We start from the raw sequence: 22,189 nt of genomic DNA on the forward strand, positions 1-22,189 counted from the left end.
TAATTCCACCTTAATAGAAGCCTCTCTGTATAAAGCACATTTTTAACACTTGCAGAAGCTGCTTAAGCTATCTTTCAGTGTGCAGTGAATCAGATAGCATATCTTCCTTGCTCTGAATAGCCTTGTAAATAGACACACAATTTCCACAATTGCTTTTATCACCTATTATTCAATTACCCACTGTAAGATTTGTGTGTTCACTCCCTTCTCCTCTGTTTGCACTGAATTTTATCATCAGGGTGGTACTTTGCTTCTCTCCTTTTCCCCAGGTGGTTTGATCACTTTTAGGCTGCCATCCAGGGGGAGACTTGAGAACCATCTCAGAGACAGAAGTGGACTGTTAAGAAGCTTGCTTATTCCCAGGCTGAAGTCAAGAGTTCATGGTATGAACCAAGTAAGAATTAAATGCTTGTGTATCAACTAATGCTGATGAAATTCAATCTGAGGCTTCAAGAGTTAATATCCCATCATGTTCTTGATGTTATCCCAATTGCTAATATGGTTTTCTTGTTGAGTTTCTGAGGGTGGGGAATGAGAGGAACTTGTGAGTGGCCTCTGGTTTTACCAGTGTACAAGGGAGGAAGTCTGGAGTGGCTGAAATTCCCCCTCGTACACAGATCCAGGTGAGTGGTGAACAGGCTGCTTTCAAAAGCAGAACCTGTGGCACATGGGCATAGACTGAAGGGGAACAAACCAGACAAAGAAACTTCACTTTTCCAAGACACTAGTAACTAACTGCAAAGCAAGAAGGCATTTTGCAGAATGAGAGCACTCTCCCCTTGTTACCAGGCCCATCCTGCCCCGTGCCTCACTCGCCTCTGCCACTGCCAGAACCTGTAAATGAAGGGAATTTGTTCAGCACAGCCACATGCAAACATAATAGTGGGATACAGAGAGGGAAGAAAATCAAGTGAGCAGAGCTAACACAAAATCTCTACAAGGTATTTCTGCACCTGACTCTTTGAACAGGAATCTATAAATCTTGTTCTCTATTCACTGTTAAAGGCACTCAGAGCCTGAGGGAAGTCATCGAGAGGGACATGTTATACTTTCTCCTTTTCCCCACTCACTTTCTCCTCACAGGAATTGTAAAAGAAAAAAGTTCACAAGAAACAATTAAGAGAATAAAGTATCTTTCACTGAATTTACTCTCGTGCAAAGCTGATGACAAAAGTCTCATGGGCATAACTTCAGTGTTTTGTATAAACCTAAGGCTGTGTGTTTGAAATTGCATACTCTTTTTTTCCAACCTGCTAAGTATTGCCACATAATTTCAACACAGGACAATTACCAACGCAAGTGTGTGCCACTGCTCTGGACTCAGAGAAGTTGTCAGGACCGTGTCTTTCTGAAATATCATTAAACCCGAGATCAGCAGCACGGTTATGGTTCACGCAGAGTGGGAAGGCCGCAGCCTTCCCCCGAGTGCTGCACCCACAGCTTGCAGACGCAGGCCCGGGCTGCGCTGCTGATTGCGAGCACAGCACCTGTCCATGGCTGGGGCAGACTTCCTGCCACAGCGCCACAGCTCCCTGAAATGAAATTTATGCAAACTGGCTACAGTGTGATGTCACAGTGAGCTGATAGACCCAGGGGCTATCTGCCTTCTACAGACATTTGATAAAATCAGGAACTTCGCATGCAAGTCGGGAAGAAGTTCACCTCAGAACTTATTAGGGCAAACTATGAAAACTTGTTAGGGTCCTCCTATCCTGAGATCCACCACTGCTAAGGGACTTCACGGAGTCCGAGGATCTCACTTTTTTTTTCTTTTTTTCTTTTTTTTCTTTTTTTTCTTTTTCCTTTTTCCCCTCTTTTTTTAATATGATTTTTTGCAAGTCAGTTATTCTGGATGTTTGAAAACTGAATTAAGAAAAACTCACTCAGAAGTTGGCTGAATGTTGCAAGCTTGCAAAATGGAAGGATTTCCCCTTATTCCCCCTGTGAGTATATGGATTTATTTGTAAAATGTATCATTGGGTTCACTAGCAAAAGGCAAAGTAAACCAGGTTTTGTTATTTGAGAATATATCTGTTTTGGTCTGTATTTGTAATGCCAGGAAGTTTGGCTTAGGCCAATATATAAAACTAGTGACAACACTGCAATGAAAGGGAAATTAACATTTCCTCCCCAAACTTGTATCTGATATTGATCTCCATTTGTTTTCACAGATTAAATGTATGGTATTTTTGTACAGGATGTTTATAGCAAGTTAGTAAATCTCTTTTCTTCAGTGCCACCAACATGATATAAAAGCCGTCTTTCTTCAGATTATACTTCTTAATCATCTGAAGTCTCTGACATAGTTTATATATTTAACTGTCTACTAATCTGAGAGAGAAGAATTATAGAATGTTGATTTACATATTGCAGATTTTAGGACTCTCTGTTTTCTTTGCAATGATGGCATTTTAGTTTTTAATTTAATCTTTTCTTGACCTAAATTCTCTTGATTTCACTGACTATGAAAAAGCAATTGGCAAATGGGGAAAAAAACCTGTGGTCTTTATTTGGATCTTTCAACGTTTTCTCTAAGATGAATTTTTTTCTGTGTGCTTATGGGGCATGTGTATCCTTTCCTTAACTCTGAAGCATTGTTGCACTGCTGTAATTCACTGTATGGTGAGTTCAAAAATTATTATTTATGAAGAAAATAATGTCGCTAACCTGTTGTTCAGAAACCAGCCTTAATGGGAAATCTCAAAGCAGAAGGGCTACAAGAGGCCTTAATTAGATTTCATTAAGTTTGTAGAAGCTGAAGAGGTGTCAGATAAGATGGTTCGCTTGGCTTTTTATGTGGTAGATGGCTCACAGTTATGGTTATACATGTGTCAGACAACAGAATGAGATCCAAAACAAAAGTTTAACAAAAACTTGTATCAAGTTTTGGTTTTGTCTTGTACAATTTAATAAAGACTAAACACATTTCTTATCTTCCATCCAGAAAGATGGCCCTTTGAATTCCTGTCATCTTCAGAATTCATGATGACTGAAAGTATTTATCTTCTTTTTGGGGGAGACCCTTTATTTTCTCAGTTTATCATCAGTGTCACTGAAATCACCTATCTACCCAAAGGGCAAGTAGACCCTAAAAATAGTTTTTCTTTTTCTTAAATACACAGAATTTCCCAGTGGGTCTGCTGTAAGTGCAACAGAACAGAAATCTTAAGAGAAACCAAGAAAATAAAAACGGATATAGAGATTTCTCAGTGTGCTACTTGTTGGGTTTAAGAAAAATAAAATTAAAAAGAAACAAAAACTTTGTCCTTAGTTACCCGAGAAAACTTCATCTCCATTCAAAAAACCCCAATTGTTCATTTTCTATCCATTCATTAACTCATAGCCAAGTTTTCTGTCTTTTTTTTTCTAGCTTTGAATTCCAGGGCATATGTTGAATAGACTGAGTGAAAATCTAACACAGTTTGGCCCATATTCCAATTTGTGTTGCAGTTCATATTCTCTCTGAACTGTGTTCAGATGAGTGATACAACCAGCAGTGAAAACACAATTACATCTTACTGAAGCACTTGACAGGGCAATTTGATTTTTTATTTTTGTGATTAAATGGTCAAAAAATTAATAATTTTGTGGTTTGTACTTTCAAAATTGCCTTAAGTGCACTTTGAGCTACAGCCCTGCATGTCTATGTCTCCTGGGACTTTTTCAGCGGGGAGACACGAGCCTGTTTCTAGGCAGGGGTTGCAGAAACACTTCCCTCCTCCACCCTTCCCTGCTCAGTTGAGGGTGGGTCAGTAACTGTTTTCTCTTGCCTGTGCTAGGAAATTCTTATCCTTCAGCTGGAAAACGCTGTTTAAATGGTTTAGGAGTACTGCATCTTCCTCTGAAGATGAGGAATTTTGTGGGGAAAAATTCTGCAGACAGGGTCTGTGTCTTCCACTGCGTGATAGAGTTCAGTTTTGTTGTGGGTCAAAAAATTAAGTCAAACACATTTGCCTGAAGAGGGTTCCAGTTATATATGAATCCTTAAGTAGCCACCTGTAGAAATCACAGCTTTGAATGAAGTATTTTTGCATGAGAGCAAAAATGCCCCACAGAAGTACTCTGTTCCACATAACTGCATTGTCAACACGGTCCAGTGAGGCTGGCCCAATGAGTAATCAAGCTAATATATTTACTCATCTTTTCTAAAATAGTTATACTGTATTTTTTTTCCAAGGAAATATAGTTAATCTTGGCCTTAATGCTTGTCTCAGCAGCACATCATTGGAAATTGTCTGAAGTATTTTTGAATCACATGCCAGTGAATAGTTGTATCAAGATAACAAAAAGATCAGCATTTAGTGATTTCACAATTCCCTGGAATCATCCAATAAAGGCTTGGGGAGTAACAAGATTTTCAGACTGCTGAAAATTTAGTTGAGTCCAAAGTGTCTCTCCTAACCAATGCCAACTGAGCTTTCTCTCACTGTTTTTGTGGCCTTTCCCTTGAGTTTAAGGGCAAAGGTGGAAGACTGAGGCCACTCTTCATTATCAAAGTCTGTGACAGAAAGTATTGTTTGTTGGCCTATTACCTGAGGGTAGAATACTGTCTTAGATAGTGTACTGCACCTCATGGCATGCATGAAAGGAGACACCAACTTTAGACCACAACTATGGGATCCCAACAAAGCTTTCAGTCACTCTTTTACATGGAAACAACCAATAGAACAAATGGCCATTGACATCAGTTACAGATTAAACATAAACTATTCTTTGCTTTTTGTCAGGAGTAACAAAACAGTTCAGTGTCATAGATGTGCTGTCAGTAAGATGATGAAATGGGTGTGGGTGGGGAGGTTCCAGAAAAGAACAGGGCAAGTGGGTAAAGAATGGCACAAGAGGCAACAGCAGTACATGGTGAAACCTCTCTAATTAGAGAAAACACGTCTAAAGAAACCTTTCTAAAAAAAAACCAAAACAACAAACCACCCCCAAAAAACAGAAAGCTATTAAAACCAGGTTATAAATATCTCACTTTCCTATAGGATAATCAGAGAGATTACATGCTGTTCTATGTGCTTTAACCACCTTCTGATTAAGTTTGTGATAAGTAGACTTTTAAATATTTAATATAGATCTTGCCATGTTAGTTACAACGCCCTTGAAGATCAGACGTCAAGCTAGGAAGTGGTGGCATTACAACTCATTTGTGGAGGAGGATTGGTCCAGTTGCATGAGTTAACAAGGATATACACATATGTATTTTATCAAAAGGATCACGGGACAGGAAAAAAATCCAAGGGCAAAAATTCCAAGAATCCATAATAAAGAGATTTTGAGCCCCAGTCTTTCAAATGAGAGTTCATAGTACCCCAATGCCCTATGTAAAAACATTTTTAGATGTTGAGTATCTGCAAGTTATTCTGCAGTCTGTCAGATCTGTAAATATTAATGGAATTATTGTTTTAAGAGTCTGTTTAACACTCCTCCCTTTAGCTCTGGTCATTGAATATGCATCTGAACTGTAAAATAGCTTTTGAATGGTAACATACTTCATTCTCAGCTGTCAGACTGAGACTCCACTGCCTGTTAATGTATATTGGTCTGAAGTGGGGGAGTTTGGAGACTGAGAAAAGAGTACAAAGGAAAAGAACAATTAGGAAAAGCCAAATGTTCTTTTCCATGCCTAAAATACATATTGCTTATCTACTTTTGGACTGATGAGTGGCCTTCCTGCCAAGCTATATTTCTGTGAAGATACTTTGTTGTATCAGTGGAAATTTTAGCAAGTTAAGCCTAGAACAACAGGATACTGGTTTCTTTCGAAATCAGTTTATTTTTGGCTAAATAGTTATCAGCGTTAAAAACTTCAATGCATTTAGGTATTAAATTCTTAATTTCTGTAAGTTTCTAGTATTTCAGTTGAGAAGAAACAGAGATTTTTCCTTCAAACAATGTATATTTATATGACTCTTTAATCTCCATTTTTCCCAACTAGTATGATATGCATTTTCCATTTAGATGTTGACATTTCCCCTTTCACAGAATATGAATGCTTTCCTTTGAATTATAGTAATTTATAATACTAATCATAAATTTAGTTTATAATTTATAATATAAATTATAATATTTTAAAATGCTGAATATGAAGGCATAAGTTTATATATTTAACAGGAAGCATATATTTAGGGAAAGGAAATGAGGGAGTGAGATGAACTAATTTGCAAAGATAATGAAAAGGAGGAATTCCATTCAGATCTTTATCCTCAAGAAAGCAAAATACAGTCTCATTCCTTTTTCTTGTCAGACATCAGAGTACACCAAAGGTTAAAGGAATGAAGATGAGTAAATACATATAACCACAGAGAGAATACCAAGAAAATGCATAGAGAAAAACAGAAACATTGAGAAAATGCATGCTGTACTGTCTTCTTTGACCACTCCCCTGAAATGTGGAAAATAGGCTATATTTCCTATTGTATTTCTGTATGAATAAAGGGCAATACTATTGTAATCACACAGTTTTGGAAAGGGAGACTGTACCTACAGTGCAGCTCTGGAGACCAGAGAAGAGTCCCGTGACTGCTATTCCTGCTATGGATGTAATTAAATGATGACTTGTCCCTTTTCCTTAGTCTTTCCCTCAGACAGCCTTTATTGTCTCCTTTATTATGATAACCTGTAGGTTGTCATCTTCTCAAGATTTCCCCAAAACAATTATCCACCACCCACAGTTATATTTGGAACTTGGAGCCAGGTGATGGATTTTCTCCTGAGGCTTTAAATATTCCATGGATCTGACTCCCAGTTAGTGTGTGTGCTGAAAGTCATGAAGTTTTAGACAATCTTACCAGGGCATTTTAATGATACACTGCTACTACACATGGCTGCTACTAAGGATTTACCAAGTTCCAATGTAACTTCTGAAAGTGCTTTGTTGGGGTTTTTTGGTATGTGTCCTAACATCTTAATCCTCAGAAAGGGACAGTCTTTAAATCCCCAAATTCCAACAGAACAGACCAAAGGAGTTAACCAGAAGAATTAAAGAAACCAGAAAAAAATGTCCTTTCCTTTTGCTAGCTGCTTATCTACCACCTCCATCTGGAGTTTAGTGGCAGCTGCTAAAGCCACTAAAGGTTCCATGTTCTTAAGCAGTCTAGAGGAGTAAGAAAAAGAGAAGCTCTCCTGTTTATGCTGTCACCGCAGCATAAACTTTAAAAATGCAAATGTTCCAAAAATGTGATAGATTCATGAAGGGAGAGAAAGGATTTGGGATGTACAGATAGGCATATGAAATATAAACACAAGAAATACACCTGTCATGTAAGTTATCATGTTATTTTAAATATTTGTCCTTCAAAAATGGTTATGATGGAGTCATTAATAGAATTAAAATGTTTCTATTAGCATCTAGAAATACTACTAATAATTTCCTTTCCAAAAAAAGGCAGGAAGGTGGCTGAGTTCTCCTTTGTTGTTGACAGAGCAAGAATTTGTTTGGATTGGAAGGAAATTCTGTAACAGACTTAACTGGACTAAGGTTTAATAAAACCCCGTGACAGACACTGTCTTTCTCTAACTCTTAATTCTGGAAACAAACAAGAAGGAACATTAAATGAAGCAACAAAATTGTGCACAACTAATAATAAACAACCTTTATTCCAACAACATAAGATCTTAATCAGTATTCACACGGGGATACTAGGCCTGAGGAGGAAGAGAAGAGGGCAAGTTACCCTACGTCACCTGTTTTAAGAAGATAGAGAAGACTTCAGTTCTACAGCTAAGCATCCAACAGGTCACAACTCACTATTTGCCCCACATTTGGACTTTTTAAGTCTTCACTGTGCGTATCTAAAAGCCCTGTGCAGCTGACTTGAACCAGCAAATATTTAGAGGTCACCTAGGACAGTAAGTGAGAAAGAAAATGTGTTTATGCTTTCTGTCAGTGTCACCACCCTCCAACAGACTGCCACCATTTAGTCAGACCTTGTAGAAACAATCAGAATAATATATTGAGGCAAGACAAGTTTCTGCTTTCTCTTTTGTGTGCAGGAATAATCATCATCATCATCATCAATAAAAGAAAATGTCTATTACTACCAAAGAAAATATTTCACCTTTACTTGTGCCTAATATCTACAACAGCTCTAAAGCAGTATCCTCAGAAGACTGGAGTGAGGGATACAAGGGATTTCTGTATTACAACTGGACAATTTTGCTGCATAGGCTAGGTCTCTTCTACTGGGTTTACTTTTTTTTTTCCCCAAAAACAGTGTTTGGCATCACACATTTTATTTCTGCTGATTCATTAATAACTTGAAGTCTCCCCTTTCTTTCCCTAAGCAATATAAAATGGGTTGGCATTAGCCCTTCACTAACTGTATGAATAATTTGGAAAGGATTTGTGTGAGCTTACTGTTCTAAAAATTCCTCTTCTTTTTACAGCCCTCTGAAGATATGGTACCCTATGAGTCAGACCTCTACAGACAGCCCCATGACTATTACCAGTATCTCAACAGTGATGGAGAGAGTCATGGTGGTAAGTCAAAAAATACCTCTTTGGAGCATAAAGTCTCATGGATTACCACAGAAAACAGATTAGGGCATACAAGAAAATAACAAATTTATTGCTGTGATCTATAATATATAGGAACACATTTTTGAATCAGGAACAAAAATTATTTTAATAATAATATAATATCATTATATTATTTGTTCCAACCCAGCAACTACAACATGGTTTCTCTGAAAGAACATTTTAAAAAGCACTCTATGGTGCAAGGAATTTCCAGGAAAGTAGGATCTCATGATCTCTATCCTTCATTATCTTTACTGTGCTTTTATTTTCCTCTGCAGATCAAAAGCATTCAGTTTGCTTCTCAGCTTTTGAGAACATGGACTTGCAACACTGTATTCCTCTTCTTGTGTTCCCATATCCAATTCCCATTTCACTTAGGTCCTAGATAATCTATTTGTCCTTTTATTTTAATTATGTTTCTTTGGTATTTAGCCTTTTTCAACTCCATCTATTTCTCTCTTTCTTTTGATCTCTGTTGCATGCTGCCACACCTAACTTTAACTTTCACTCTTCCTCCAGTACACCCAAGTACTTCCTCTCTCTAAATCTATGAAAAACTTCCTTGTAGCTGTTTGTACATAAACATAACTCAATGTAAAAATGCTGTATGATTATTTATTACTTCGATTTATGTATGTGATTCCAAAGCTTTGGTGTCTATATTTTAATGTTGTCTGGGCACTGGACTCTAAATCAACGCAGAGGCGAGAGTCTTGCTTTGTGAATTTTGTGTCCTGTGCAATACAATGGTCCAGCAACACCACCCTGGAAATACCAGAGTCAATATTGACTCAGGAAGGAAAAGCACCGTTCCACATTATTACTGGTGGCAGTCCCTGCAGCTCCTGGAGTTTCCCTGAAAGACTCCCCCTGATACAGCAACCAGACCCATTGCTGTTATAATTTAAGACATGAACTAACCATAGCACAGCACTGTTTTGTCTGTGGCAACAGGAGCTATCTTAAAGAGCAGTGAGTTACTGAAGAAGATCACTCTGAGCATTTAGCTGAAAGAGATTCCTACCTAAATTTGTTCTCTAGATTTCATTCAGGAAACACCTGTGATAATCTTAACACCTGAAGACAAAGAATTAACTCAGGTTTTGTAAGTTATCTCATGGCATCTGTCAAGTCTCATTAATCAAACCCAGCAAATTCCACATGGAAATTCAGGGTTTTTACATTATACCTTGTACCTGTTTGCACACTCATAAAACAGGATAACATTGATTACCTCAAAAGGCAATTGTGACAATGAAACAATAAATATAAAAGATGCCATGTAGGAAAGGCATTTGGAAATAACTTTTCTGTCATTAAGTCTAGGCTACCTCAAGCAAAAACATCCCTTTATCTTTCATAATTTTATCACCCCGTCTGGTTTACTGCCTATTTTTCTATTGAGAGGCTGTTCCTAAGCTACATTTCTCAGATCACTTACATGATTTTCTTCATCATAATGAATACAACAAAAACTGGATAGTGACCTATATGGGGTATAGCCTAAGCAGTGCCTAAACATGCACTTTAAACAGAAATTTGTCTGTTCCTAAGGTTGTGCTACATTTGTCCTAAAGACCCCTAAATCATATTTGTAACTCCTACAGTAAGTGCTTATGAAAGAGGCAACCTAAACCCAGGCTGCAGATTTCAATCAAATTTTTATGAAAGCGCCTTACTGTAGCTGGTTGTGTATACATATCTATGTCCTGTGCTGTCCTAAATTGCTCACAGTCCAAAAGAGCAATGAACAACTAAAACATAGATGGAGACTAAAATACACAAATTATTGTAGTTTCCTTCTTTCCAATAAACACTGGAAAACTCCGCTTTGGCTTTCAATTAGTTTACATGACAGAAGTATAGAGTCTTGAGCCATGCAGAAGAGCAGGAAAAGGATGCCACAAAGTGCATTTAGAAATATGTACTAAGTGTTCAGAACAAAGTAGATAAAGGCACAATGATTGAAAATTTGAGGGGAAAGGAATAAAAAAGGTGCTGCAGTGACAGCAGGGACAGAGACAAGGACCTGATTAGATAGGAGGATAAAAGAAGAAATAAGAACAGAATTGTGAGAGAGAAGTTCAGCTTGGGATACAGTGAGATCACTGACAATACATAAAAATAATTTTGCAGGTCCACTCAGTACCACTATGCACGTCAATTCTACCAGTTAATGCAAATAGATGCCACTAGACAGAATACTCCTGATTTTGCTGACAAGGAACTGTTAAAGAAATAGGAAAATTTCCTGAGGTGACAGACTACATCTCTCTCACTTCTAGAAAATTATTTTGTGAAAGGGAGATAGCAATGTCATAATCTGTAGATTTGTTTTACATTCATTACTGTCCTTTTTCCTCAAATATAGTATTGAAGAAAACCCTTAATCCATATTTACACAAATAGGTAGTAAAGTCCACAAAAAAATCTGTAGATCTGTGCCATTAGTGAAGGAAATAATTTCCAATAAGTGAACATTGAAATTAGCAAGCAAAACCACAACATGATATCATTATCACCACAAGCATTGTGTGCAATTAGTTTCTGTACTGCAGTGCACCTATGTTTTAAATAGTGTAATAAATGCAGAGACACAGTCATGCAGGACATAAGCTGCTTTGACTGATCATGTATTAGTCCATCACCCTACCCTGAGCTTGTAAATCTGTCAGCACAACACAGCATATTTTGTAACACTAATGCAATCTTAGTAATTACAAAATTCCACTGCAGCTTTGTCTCTATGCTATTACCAAACATTATAGGTTTAGTAAAAATCACTTTTTGTATGAAGCTGGGTGCTGACCCTTATTCACTTCATTGCTAGCATCATGGAACTTACTAGATTTCATGATCTGGGATTTTATTTTTGTTCCACATCCTGGAGTAAGTAACATGACCATTTAGGAATCTCAACATTGATTTTATTAGTCCACATAGAAGTGGAGGAAAGTCCAAACATGTGAACCTTAGTCTTAAATGCTGTATGAAAAAGAGAAAGAATTCCAAACTTCATTTAAAAATCCCCTCTCTTCAAATATATTCTCATGATTTGATGGAGCCTGACCCATAGGCTTTTGAACATTTGGCATAATTAAAGTCATGTAGTTTGTAAAGTGAGAGATAATGAGATTATAACATTGTTTTAGATAAGACTGATGCTCTGCCCAGGACCACAACACTCTTCTCAGGAGTGATTCTGTAGTGTCTGATCAAGACACTGATTTCCCAACGTCCTTCAATATTTTTCTCATTTCCTCTAGGGTTTTTTTCCTTGACTTGTTTTGTCAGATGTGCAAAACACAGTGGGAATTTGTAAGCTATGTGGTGTGGGTCTGTGAGAGGAACCCTCCCCTCGCTCCCCATGTGCTGGAAAGCCAGCCCAGGGCAGGGCAGAAGCGCCCAGAGAGGCTGGGCAGAGCTCCCGAGGGCAGGCAGGGCAGGGCAGGCGCTGTCTGCGGGCCCGGCAGAGCGCGGTGCTGATGGAGCGCTCACGGTTCTGCTTTGAGAGCTGGCTCGTGAATTCCTGCACAGTTCCGCACTGCACAGTGCAGATTTAGCCCCTTTTAGCTCCACATTTATTATAAATACCTTCCCTGGGCCTGTTTCATATTCTGACTGCTGGTGCTACCATTACTCATCTATTAAAACAGGAGCAAAGCAATTTGCAGCGATGAGAAGGTGAATGAAAAAGTTCAGTCAGATTTTCTCACCTGTGGAGTGAGAATCTACCTCCATGGTGAATATTAACACAATGCCTTTAGGTCAGCTATGCTTCCCAACAGGCTGACATCCTCTCTGTCATGGGAGGGAGGTCAGAATTCATGGCTGTCCTTCCTCTAACCTTTCACTACATACAGGACCAAAACAAACACGATCTCCATGTCCTGTAAGAGAGAATTTTTTTCACATCCTCTTTCACTTCACGTGAAATTTCTCATAATGACTCCATTGTGTAGGTATAACTTGGCTTTTAATGACATTTTCCTTTGCCCAAAGAACAGGCACTTTCCATTTCTAGAATTTTTATCTCCTGTCTTTTTTCTTCCTTCCACCTTCATGTTTTAGAGAAAAGAACAAATTTGCTATGTGTAACTGACATAACACTAATAAAGAGCACAGAAGTAAAGAGTTTCTGGTAACTCAAATATCTGCAGACACAGATATTTAAATTTTTTTCTTTTTATTTTCATGTGCCATAACTTAGCCAGTACAATTAACTGCAGAAGGGCTTGTGGAGACAGATTTGTAATTTCTTTTCTAGTGTTACTAAAACTATATTGTTTTTCCCAAGCATTACTGGGAAATTATAGATAATTTGGAAAGAATAAGGACTTTGCTCCCTATCACAACTTGAATATTTGGATGTAAGTTTGTGTTGAAGTAATTTCTGACACAGTTTTTTGTAGCGTAATACTATTAGGTTATTACTTTAAATCCTATGTGCTGTGCTAATAGTATTATTTTATTACTTTATTTTTACAGCAGCATCTAATTCCATCAAAAATAACTTAGTAATTAATATGATAATTACTAATTAGTTATTAGCATGAATATGCATAATGTTCCATAGGTTAATTGATCTGCCAAGGGAAAAGTTAAAACAGTTCTGGAGCAACAGCAACCTTGTCAGAGGCTCCAAAAAACTAAGAGGTATCTCAAAGTATAAAAACATTACTGCTGATAAAAAATATTTTTAACTAATCAAAAGTAGACCACCTAGAGAGTGCACAGATACCCATGGCTATGCAGGTTGGAAATGTTCTTTGTTCTCTCTTGGCCACCATATTTGCTGCCAGTAGGGCAGCTGAAGACCTGCCACCGACAGCCTCAGAGCCTTTTTCCTGGGCTTTGTCATCCTCCCAATTGTGCATTGATCTCATTTGCTGTTGCAGATTATCAGTGACAAGGGAGCTTTGGGAATATACATTGCCCTCTGACAGAGCACATTCCACACAGCCAGCAGAGACAGATCATTCTAAGGAACAAGAGTTTAGATTATTCCTGCGATGTGTTCTCAACAATTTAATACACAGGACTGCCTGTGGTATGACAGGCAGTCATACCAATTTAATACACAGGACTGCCTGTCTCTAAGTAGAGACAACCTCAATGGTTGTCTCTACTTAGAGAAATCTGCAGTAATTTAATCCAGAGAAAACATGAATTAGTGTGGCTCAGTCTTCCAACTAAATGGAAAGGTTTCACACTGAAAGTGCTCAGAGCTCCCTACCAGGACATAGCCTTAGGTAAATTATGGATTTCAACTCTCACACTCTGCTATTTCCTGGGTTGAAGTAGATGTGGATGTAAACACACCCAGGTCCTTTGCACCCATAAACCCCAAATTTTCAGCCTAGAGACTGAATTTTTTCTCTTGAACTGCAAACTGAAGAAGTGCTTCTGTGCATTGTAATTATCTTTGGGCTATAAAATCCATACATAGACCATAGAAAATGCCATACAACAAAGCAAAGAAATGACAAAGTAATGCAGCAGCCCCCTGGATGCTTTTATAAGAACATTCCCACCCCTTTCACATGCAGTGATGATGCTTATTCATTAATCAAAAAAGCAGAAAGTACAAAAAAGTAAGTGCTGCTGACACAAATGGTCTAATAGAGCCCCCACATAAGTTTCTACAGGACTGAGCATGAAGACAGCTGAAAGGGTTTACAGCTTCTCAGGTATAACTATGCTTGGTACAAACCTATCACTGAGTTCACTCTAAGGGAAGCCACAATCAAAGTCACTCCCCTGGATTTCAAATGTGACTCCACTTGTTTCCTCAATGTGACTACACTTAACTGTTTGAAAAATAAATGGGGAAGGATGAGAAGATAGGAGATGAGAAAAAGAATGAACTTGATATTTAAGAAAAATACTCATAGCTCATTAGTATCCAGATCATGTCATGCACAATAACAGATATTGCAGAACCCAACAATTGTTCCTCCAAAAATTTAACTACATTTAGGAGAACATGTTCAGTTCTGTCCATTGTGTTATTGGAAGGATGTCAACAGCTGGGCAGGAGCTTGGAGAAGTGTGCAAGTGTGAATAGGGGGGTGAATATACTGATTTACACTGAAAGACTCAGAACTGAACCTAGCTAAAGTGATAATTAGAAGTAGATTGTTAGAGAACATGACAGCGACCTGAAAACATGTGAAGGGAAGGACAGAAATGATTTTTAATACTTTAATAAGGGAAGAGAACATGGAAACAATAGGATATAAATTAGAATTGGAACAATAAGATATAAATTAGAACTGTTACACAGAAAAAAGAAAATTATAAAGAAACTTCAGCCATGCATATAGTGATGCACAAAAAGGTGAACCTTGGAAGATTAGTTCCAAGCTCAGAGCAAAGGACATAGTGTTGATCCTGATTTTAAAAACAGGTTGCACATAAATATGTGCAAAATTATGTATGCAGCTGTTGTATATGAGAAATAGAATTAGCAATACTTCACCTTTCTTGTAGAAAATTTTAAATTTTGAGCAGCAAATATGACATTCTAAAAACTTGAAGGCTTATGTTGAACTAAAAAAGCGAGAAATCTAAAACTGAGAATGATATGGAACTTAATTTCAAAGATAAATTAAAAAGGAGACATGATAGTGGTTATTTATGTACTTCTTTATATTTTTGAAAAAAAATCCAAATTATCACAGAAATTTCAATTGTACTAAAGAGATAAAAAGGTAGAGAAAGAGTATGCATTGGAATTTAGCTTTCCTGTATATAGTGTACACCAGATTTCCACATGTGTTTATCCTTTTATTCTCTAGTATTGGTACTTAAAAATATGTGATATAGCAACACAGCAGGAAATATTTAGAAAAGTGTCTTTTCTGCAGCACTCCTGAAATATTGCTAGCACAGTAAAATAAAGACTAAAAATAGCTGCAGAATAATCTTTATATTTTTTCCACCTCCTCATTTCCATGCCATGAGGAAGAGTGTAATAAGAATATGACAGTATGTAGATCAGTAGAATTTGTTGTCCCAAGATTGACAATGTTTTGAAACTTGCCATGGTCTCTTCTTGAGAAAGGTGCCAGCATTAATATCTTCTGCATCTTGTGTTAAATTATCATTGAAGTCCATCTCACTATCTGAGAGTATTGTCCTACTTGAAGTGGCCTGAGTATTACTTCCCAGTCTCAGGAATTTATGAGATTAGGAAAAAAAACTTCACAGAGATATATACAGATGGTCAGCAGAGACAGACAGGTCAACAGGAGTGGTTTGGAGAGGGCAGAAAGGGCAGTGACAGGAGTAAGACTCAATGAAAGCCAGGTAAATGCCATGCTTTTAAATCTTGCAATGACAGACAATCTATTTTTACTTTCTTTAGATCATTATTGGGAATATCATCCACACCACATGCACAGTGAGTTTGAGACCTTTGGAGACAACCATTTCACAGAACTGCAGAGCGTGCAGCCTCCCCAGCTACAGCAGCTCTACAGGCACATGGAGATCGAGCAGATGCACGTCTTGGATTCTGCAATCCCAACCACACACATCGGGCTCAACCATCAGGTATGGTCACCAGCCCCTGCTCAGAATGTCCCATGACAATGGAAAGAACACGATAGCAGTAAAGAAAATAAGACATCAGGGAATGCATATTAGTAAGTGAAAGAGATTGCTGAAATGAGTCACTCAAGTTCTTAGGACATGTAGATCTCTTCATTTTCAGGACAAATGTATTTTAAACATTCTTTTTACCTGGATAATGAGAACTCATGCTCCCCATAATATCTAAAAAGAGAACTGAATTTTGTGGAGGTGTTTGTGATTTCAAATTTTTGTTTCATTTGGAATGAAAATCAACTGGTTTGCAATTCTACAGATGAACTGGACCTGAGAAGCTTTGTTATCATTGTAGCAAGGTTACCCATGACCATTAAGAAGTAATTCTGAGCTTTGAAGCAGTAGTAAAGTTTTAAATATTTCCAAGGAACCCTGACAGTTTTATTTGACTTGTCTGAGAAATGCTAACAAAGACATGTTACTGGGAATTCTACCACAAGCTGAGGAGACCCTATTTGTGCTTCTACCTGGGAATAAATAAGTCACAAGCCAAAGCACCCTGTCTTGGCTTTGCTCAGATTTTACATTAAGCCAGGCTGTAAAAAAAGGTACTCTGACATGCAGTAGTCACCAAAGCACCAATGAATTCTCACTGAAGCTGAAATTATAAGGTGTTCCATCATACTGTAAGGATACTAAGCACAGCAGGTGTGGAAATCACTCTTGATGCTACAAGAGTATGCCCAAAGTAATTACTGGGAGCAGTAAGAAACCTGGGACATCTTGTGCTAAAGAGTTTCCCAATGCACATGAAAAATCCTAAATACAAGACAGAGTAGAACTGAAGAAAACAGTGTTTGCTGATTTCAGTGCTGCATGTAACAGTACCCTTGCTGAAACTTTGTGAGAAAAACCGCATACGTGGTCTTATCTTTTTGGGGTTTTCTGCTCAAAGCAAACTGAAATTGTATGTTACTACTGTATTAATCAAAAAGAAAGAAGAGAAAAAATAGAATGAGTAAGTTAACCCTGACAACAGGAAACTGCAAGCCATCAAAAAATCAGGAATAGAATATAAGATGTAGATACAAACAAAGAATTAGGAACAGAAAGTTACAAATATAAAAAAATGCATCATGGAACTGCAGTCTGTGGGAAGCTTCAAGTTGTTTCAGTTGCTCATTGCAACTGCTAATACCTAATAACCAACCATTACCTCTGGCCAGGGGCAAAGGATGAAAATGAGCCCCTTTAGGGATGTCTTTGGAAGCACAACCAAAAAACAAGAGAGGGCACTTCTCCTTATCCTCGTTCATTCTACTCAGTTGTCATCTTTCATTTCAGGATGAAAGGCCAGGAACTAACTCTGTTACAACTTTTGGTAAAGAGCACTGTGATCTCCCTGCCCCACACCCTACCTACACATTAGTATGTAGAATTCACCACTACCCTCCTTTTCCTTATCAGCAGGAGATCTTTGGCTTTTTTACTTTATTTTATACCTAGAATAGCTCATGCAAATAGTACTTGGCATGCTCTGAAGCTCAGCTTCTGGTGTGTCCCAGTCACAGTCCCTAGCAAAGAAAAAGAAGCAGGAAGCAAGTTTTAATCCTCCTCTAAATTTGCTAGTTTTTAACTAGCATGCTTGTCCTGCAATATCAGCTGCTCTTTGCAATAAAGGAAGAACATACAAAGGTATTTCTTTAATTTTCTGTCGATTTCACATTACTTGGTGAAATCAAATTTGAAGTTTAACCTGTTCCTGAACAAGATCTGTTTGAAAAGTTTTGTTAGCCTGCCAACAGGGACCTCAGAAATAATAAAATAAGAAAAAAAATATTCACTCTGAAGAGGGAATGAAAGAGAAGGTTGGAAAGCTGCGAGAAGAACTTTAGAAAGAGGAAAATCAGTCCATAGACCCTGAGAAAACATCACAATATGGAAAGTAGCTAGCAGTTCCTTAAGTTTTCTCTCTCCAGAATTGTATTGGTAACCTGACAGCACATGGGCCGCTCCTCTGTGACTGTCCCAGAGCTGTGTGACACTGGATTGCCCTTGCCGAGTTTCAGGTGCAGAGGATGTGTAAGCAAAGATACAGCAGTCAGGGAAAGTGGGGAAAGCTTATTCAGCTTCCCAGGCTGGCCTCTGCAACTACCTTTGCCTGGAAGCCACCATGTCCCCTCCCACTGTCCCACTCCAGCCCCAGAGATGCAGTTCCTTACTCCCAGACTTCCCAAACCACGCCAGGTCTCCACAGCCCTTTTCCCCTCAGGAACACCCCTCTCCGCTCCCCTCCCCTGCAGGACACTGTCCCACCTTCTCATGCCCCTTCCCTCATGGCACAGTCTCTCCCTTCCTTCCCACCCCGAGGCTGCAGCTTTAACTGTAAAAAGCTGGAGGTGACTGTGGTGAGGGCTGAAGTTTCTTTCCTGGGGATCTGACAGGAAGCTTACACGCACTCTTGCCCAATCCTGCCCTTCCTGCCAGACCAATCTGCCGACTCATTAACTGCCTGCTGCTGTGCCCCAAACCAGCCCTTGGCACACGCCTTATTGGGACATTTTAAGGTGGTGCGAAACTCATCCGAAAAGCACCACAGGGTGAGTGGTGTGACTCATCCACACCCACTGCCCACTTCAGCATCTGAGATCCCCCGGGGCGGGCATCAGGCTCAAAACACCCTTCCCTGGTGAGGAGGAGCAGTACAGAAGGAGCTCACTTTCAAGGACTATCGTCTGTCCCATTTCATGAAAGCTACATAAAATATGCTGCTGGATTTGGGGGATGTTTGTTGGGTTTTTTAAATGTAGGGACTGGGTTCTTATTCCCTACCCCTCAGGCCAACCTGTTTCACATTATTAAATGAGAAGATACAATAAATTGTGGTCATATTTCCTAGCAAACCAGACCACAACTGAGAATTTACAGAGCTGAGGTATATTCCACACTGCTTCTGACAACACATCTATATAAGGGCAAGAGAATAGAACACAAAAAGTGGCTTGCTAGCTTTGCAGAAGAAAAATTCCCCCCTAATGGGGAATTTTCAGATAGCCATTTGGGAAAAGAGAATATGGGGTGATATGGTATATCCTTTATTTTAGTGTTAAGGCTACTCCTCTCCTCATGGGGGAAGTTTAAGACAGAAAGTGATGGACTGGTATAATCCCATCTCCAAATTTGTCCCACAGCGCTAGGGTGCCATCAGGAGGTACTATCCCTGAGAAAGGAAGGGGACAACAGAGCCAAAGCCAGCCATGATAGGGCAGAACTGTTCATCTCTTCCAAATTTAGCTCCAGACTGTGTGTTAGGAAAAAAGCTGTTCTGAAAAGCAGTTTAATTGTGGGGATAGACAACTGGGATCAGAAACTCATTAGGAAGAAAGCAAGCTTTGGGGAGATATGAGGGGCAGTGTTACTTGCATAAGATATAAGATATGAGAAAGTTCTGACGTTCACAACATTATTCATTCTTCCCTCTTGTAAAGGTGCATCGTTGTACATGTGTGTTGACTGTTATCTGAAAGGGTTCCTTCATAGGATGGCATTTATTATAAATGTCAACAACTAAGTCATTCAGCATTACTCTAAACATTTTCCCTTACCTCTTGCTTTCTCCTGCCTTTCCTCTGTGCCTCTTTTCATCACATTTCCTTTTTTAATCTTGATGCCCTTGACCTGTATCCCTGCCTTCTCCCTCTACTATCCTATTCTCCAAAAGGTGTCCTACTTGCCCCGGATGTACTTCTCTCCACCTCAGCCCAGCTCTGACGAGGAGGACGTAGAGAGGCAGAGCCCCCCCTTGGAGGTATCAGATGGGGAGAATGATGGTGTGGAGCCTGGGCCTGGAATTATGCATGGAGAAACAGGTCAGTGAAAACAGAAGGATTTTGTCAAGCTATGAACTGAGCAGGTGTTTATATTACCATGATAATGATGAATAAAACTGCAGAACTGCTGTGCTAGTATTTTATGCCACTGCCAAAGCTTTTCTTTCCCCGACTCCTTGCACTCTCCCCTCCTCTGAATCTTTCGCAATGGTAACTATCTCAAACCTCATTTCTTAAAGTACTCCCCTGCCTCCTTCGGCTTTGTCTATTCAGGCTTCCTGAATGGAAATGGCTTTTGCCATTTGTACTCCAATTTCTATTAACAGCCAGGAAAACCAAGAGAAAAACTTCAAGGAAGAATCAATTTAAAGAAAAATTAGCTGTCTTTGCTCAGCACCTGAGAGACACATTCTGTATAACCTGCCAAAACTAGGTTTAGGTTATTTTCAAATTAGCAATGTTTATCAATTAGCTTCAAATTAGCAAATAAATTTCAGAAGTTTAGTATTTGGAATTACTTATTCTTGCTTTTTCTTCTTAGTACTTCAACCCACATTTTGTCCTCACAATGTTACATTGTCTACTGTTATAAATGCTACAAACTGAGGAAGTTATGCATCTCCCAAGCTAGCTGAAATACTTAGATACTTTCTGCTGTTTCACCAGGAACTACACTCAAATACTAATGCTCCCCTGGCTTTCTTCTTTGACTCTCACGCAGGCAGCAAGAAAAAGATACGTCTGTATCAGTTCCTTCTGGACCTTCTCCGCAGCGGGGACATGAAGGACAGCATTTGGTGGGTGGACAAGGAGAAAGGTACTTTCCAGTTCTCCTCCAAACACAAAGAGGCATTGGCTCATCGCTGGGGCATCCAGAAAGGCAATCGCAAGAAAATGACCTACCAGAAGATGGCACGGGCTTTGAGAAACTATGGCAAGACAGGGGAGGTCAAGAAAGTCAAGAAGAAGCTGACCTACCAGTTTAGTGGAGAGGTGATGGGAAGGGGGGCCACTGATAGGAAGCATTATCCTCACTGAGGCCATGGGACCCTAAGCAAGAAAAATATTGAGAGCTCCTGGCTGGACCCCAGCAGAGGAGATGGACGCATCTTTCTCTTTGCTTCCTGTGCCCCCTTCTCTGCCTTTAAACAGCCTTTATCATCAGATGTCTCTGGTACGAATTCCCTTCTTCAGCATCTGAGAATCTTAATCATGACAGAATTCTTTGCTTCCATCCTCCAGGTTGGACAGAGATGGGAAATTGAAACAATGTACAAATATATTGTCATCAGGAAAGATTTTTTTTTTTTTTTTTTTTTTTTTTTTTTTTTTTTTTTGATTATTGAGTGTTGTAACTAAAGAATTCATCCGATGAAGTTTTGCCTCCAGAGGTGGTGCTGTGTCACTCACAGTGACACTGAGTTAGCTTCCAGCTTTTAAACTAGCATTAATACAGGCTCTGCCGCAGCTCTCAGAGCTAGAGAGAAGTTTGCAGATCTTGGAGTGATACCCGTTCTTTTAAAAAGTAATAACATGTACATATTTAATAAAATTAGATATAACGAAGGTTTGATGTTTGCATAATAAATGATTACTTCACAAACAAAAGTCACGCATTCAGTAATGCAGATACAGCTCCTGTGTGGTGTCTGAACAAAAGGTGCACTGGCTTGTAGGGCCTTATTCATCTGTAGCTACTTTTTCATTTACCTGGAAGCATCATTAGTAGTGTCAAACTCAGTAACAAATGTAAGAGGTGAAATACATTACTGTGAAAGAGACTACAGTACTGAAGGAAATTTAAAAATACCTATATGTATATGTTTCTCACTATTTTTTCCTGTGCAAGAACCCTGCCAGCTGAACATTTTCTGGTCATGTATACCGAGAAGTGCATTTATACCCCTATCCTGTTTAGAACATAACAATTAACCATGTTCTTCTGTGGTTTTACTTATTTTCCTGCTCCTGTTATTTCATCTTGTGTTCCTCCACAGTAATACCTTGATTCTAGCTTATGAATCTTTCTTGGAAATAAGTTGTGTTTAGTCATATCTTTGTAGAATTCCAGTACAAAGGAGTTTCAAGATTTTAACTGTGGATTTTAATCCCTACTGTAAAACAACTAATAGTAACTAATAACAATTGCACTGTGCAGATAACACTCAAAATGCAAAATAAATGATAATTCAATACCTGAGACACCATGGTAAATTTGCCCAGTACATCTAAACACAGAAATTAAATCCAAATTCAAGCAACAGTAAGAAAATTATCATTTTTAGTT

The 22,189-nt window shown here is 38.7% G+C and overlaps 1 protein-coding gene across 1 annotated transcript; it reads left to right on the forward strand.

Annotated features, from left to right (window-relative positions):
• The first annotated feature begins 1,300 nt into the window (after positions 1-1,300).
• SPI1 (Spi-1 proto-oncogene) lies at positions 1,301-21,468 on the forward strand. Its single transcript, XM_063398424.1, has 5 exons — positions 1,301-1,943; positions 8,389-8,482; positions 15,891-16,078; positions 19,794-19,941; positions 20,624-21,468. Exons 1-5 carry the CDS (start codon positions 1,899-1,901, stop codon positions 20,938-20,940), a joined length of 792 nt encoding a protein of 263 aa, XP_063254494.1. The 5' UTR covers positions 1,301-1,898; the 3' UTR covers positions 20,941-21,468.
• Positions 21,469-22,189: the final 721 nt, after the last annotated feature.

The sequence above is a fragment of the Prinia subflava genome, chromosome 5 (genome assembly GCF_021018805.1).
Source record: "Prinia subflava isolate CZ2003 ecotype Zambia chromosome 5, Cam_Psub_1.2, whole genome shotgun sequence".
Lineage (NCBI taxonomy): Eukaryota > Metazoa > Chordata > Aves > Passeriformes > Cisticolidae > Prinia > Prinia subflava.

Excerpts from the sequence above, each read along its gene's own strand:
- SPI1 (XM_063398424.1), top strand. The coding sequence starts at position 1,899 with ATGTTGCAAGCTTGCAAAATGGAAGGATTTCCCCTTATTCCCCCT. Across the intron at positions 8,483-15,890 it reads TGATGGAGAGAGTCATGGTG|ATCATTATTGGGAATATCAT; the intron begins GTAAGTCAAAAA and ends TACTTTCTTTAG. Across the intron at positions 16,079-19,793 it reads ACATCGGGCTCAACCATCAG|GTGTCCTACTTGCCCCGGAT; the intron begins GTATGGTCACCA and ends ATTCTCCAAAAG.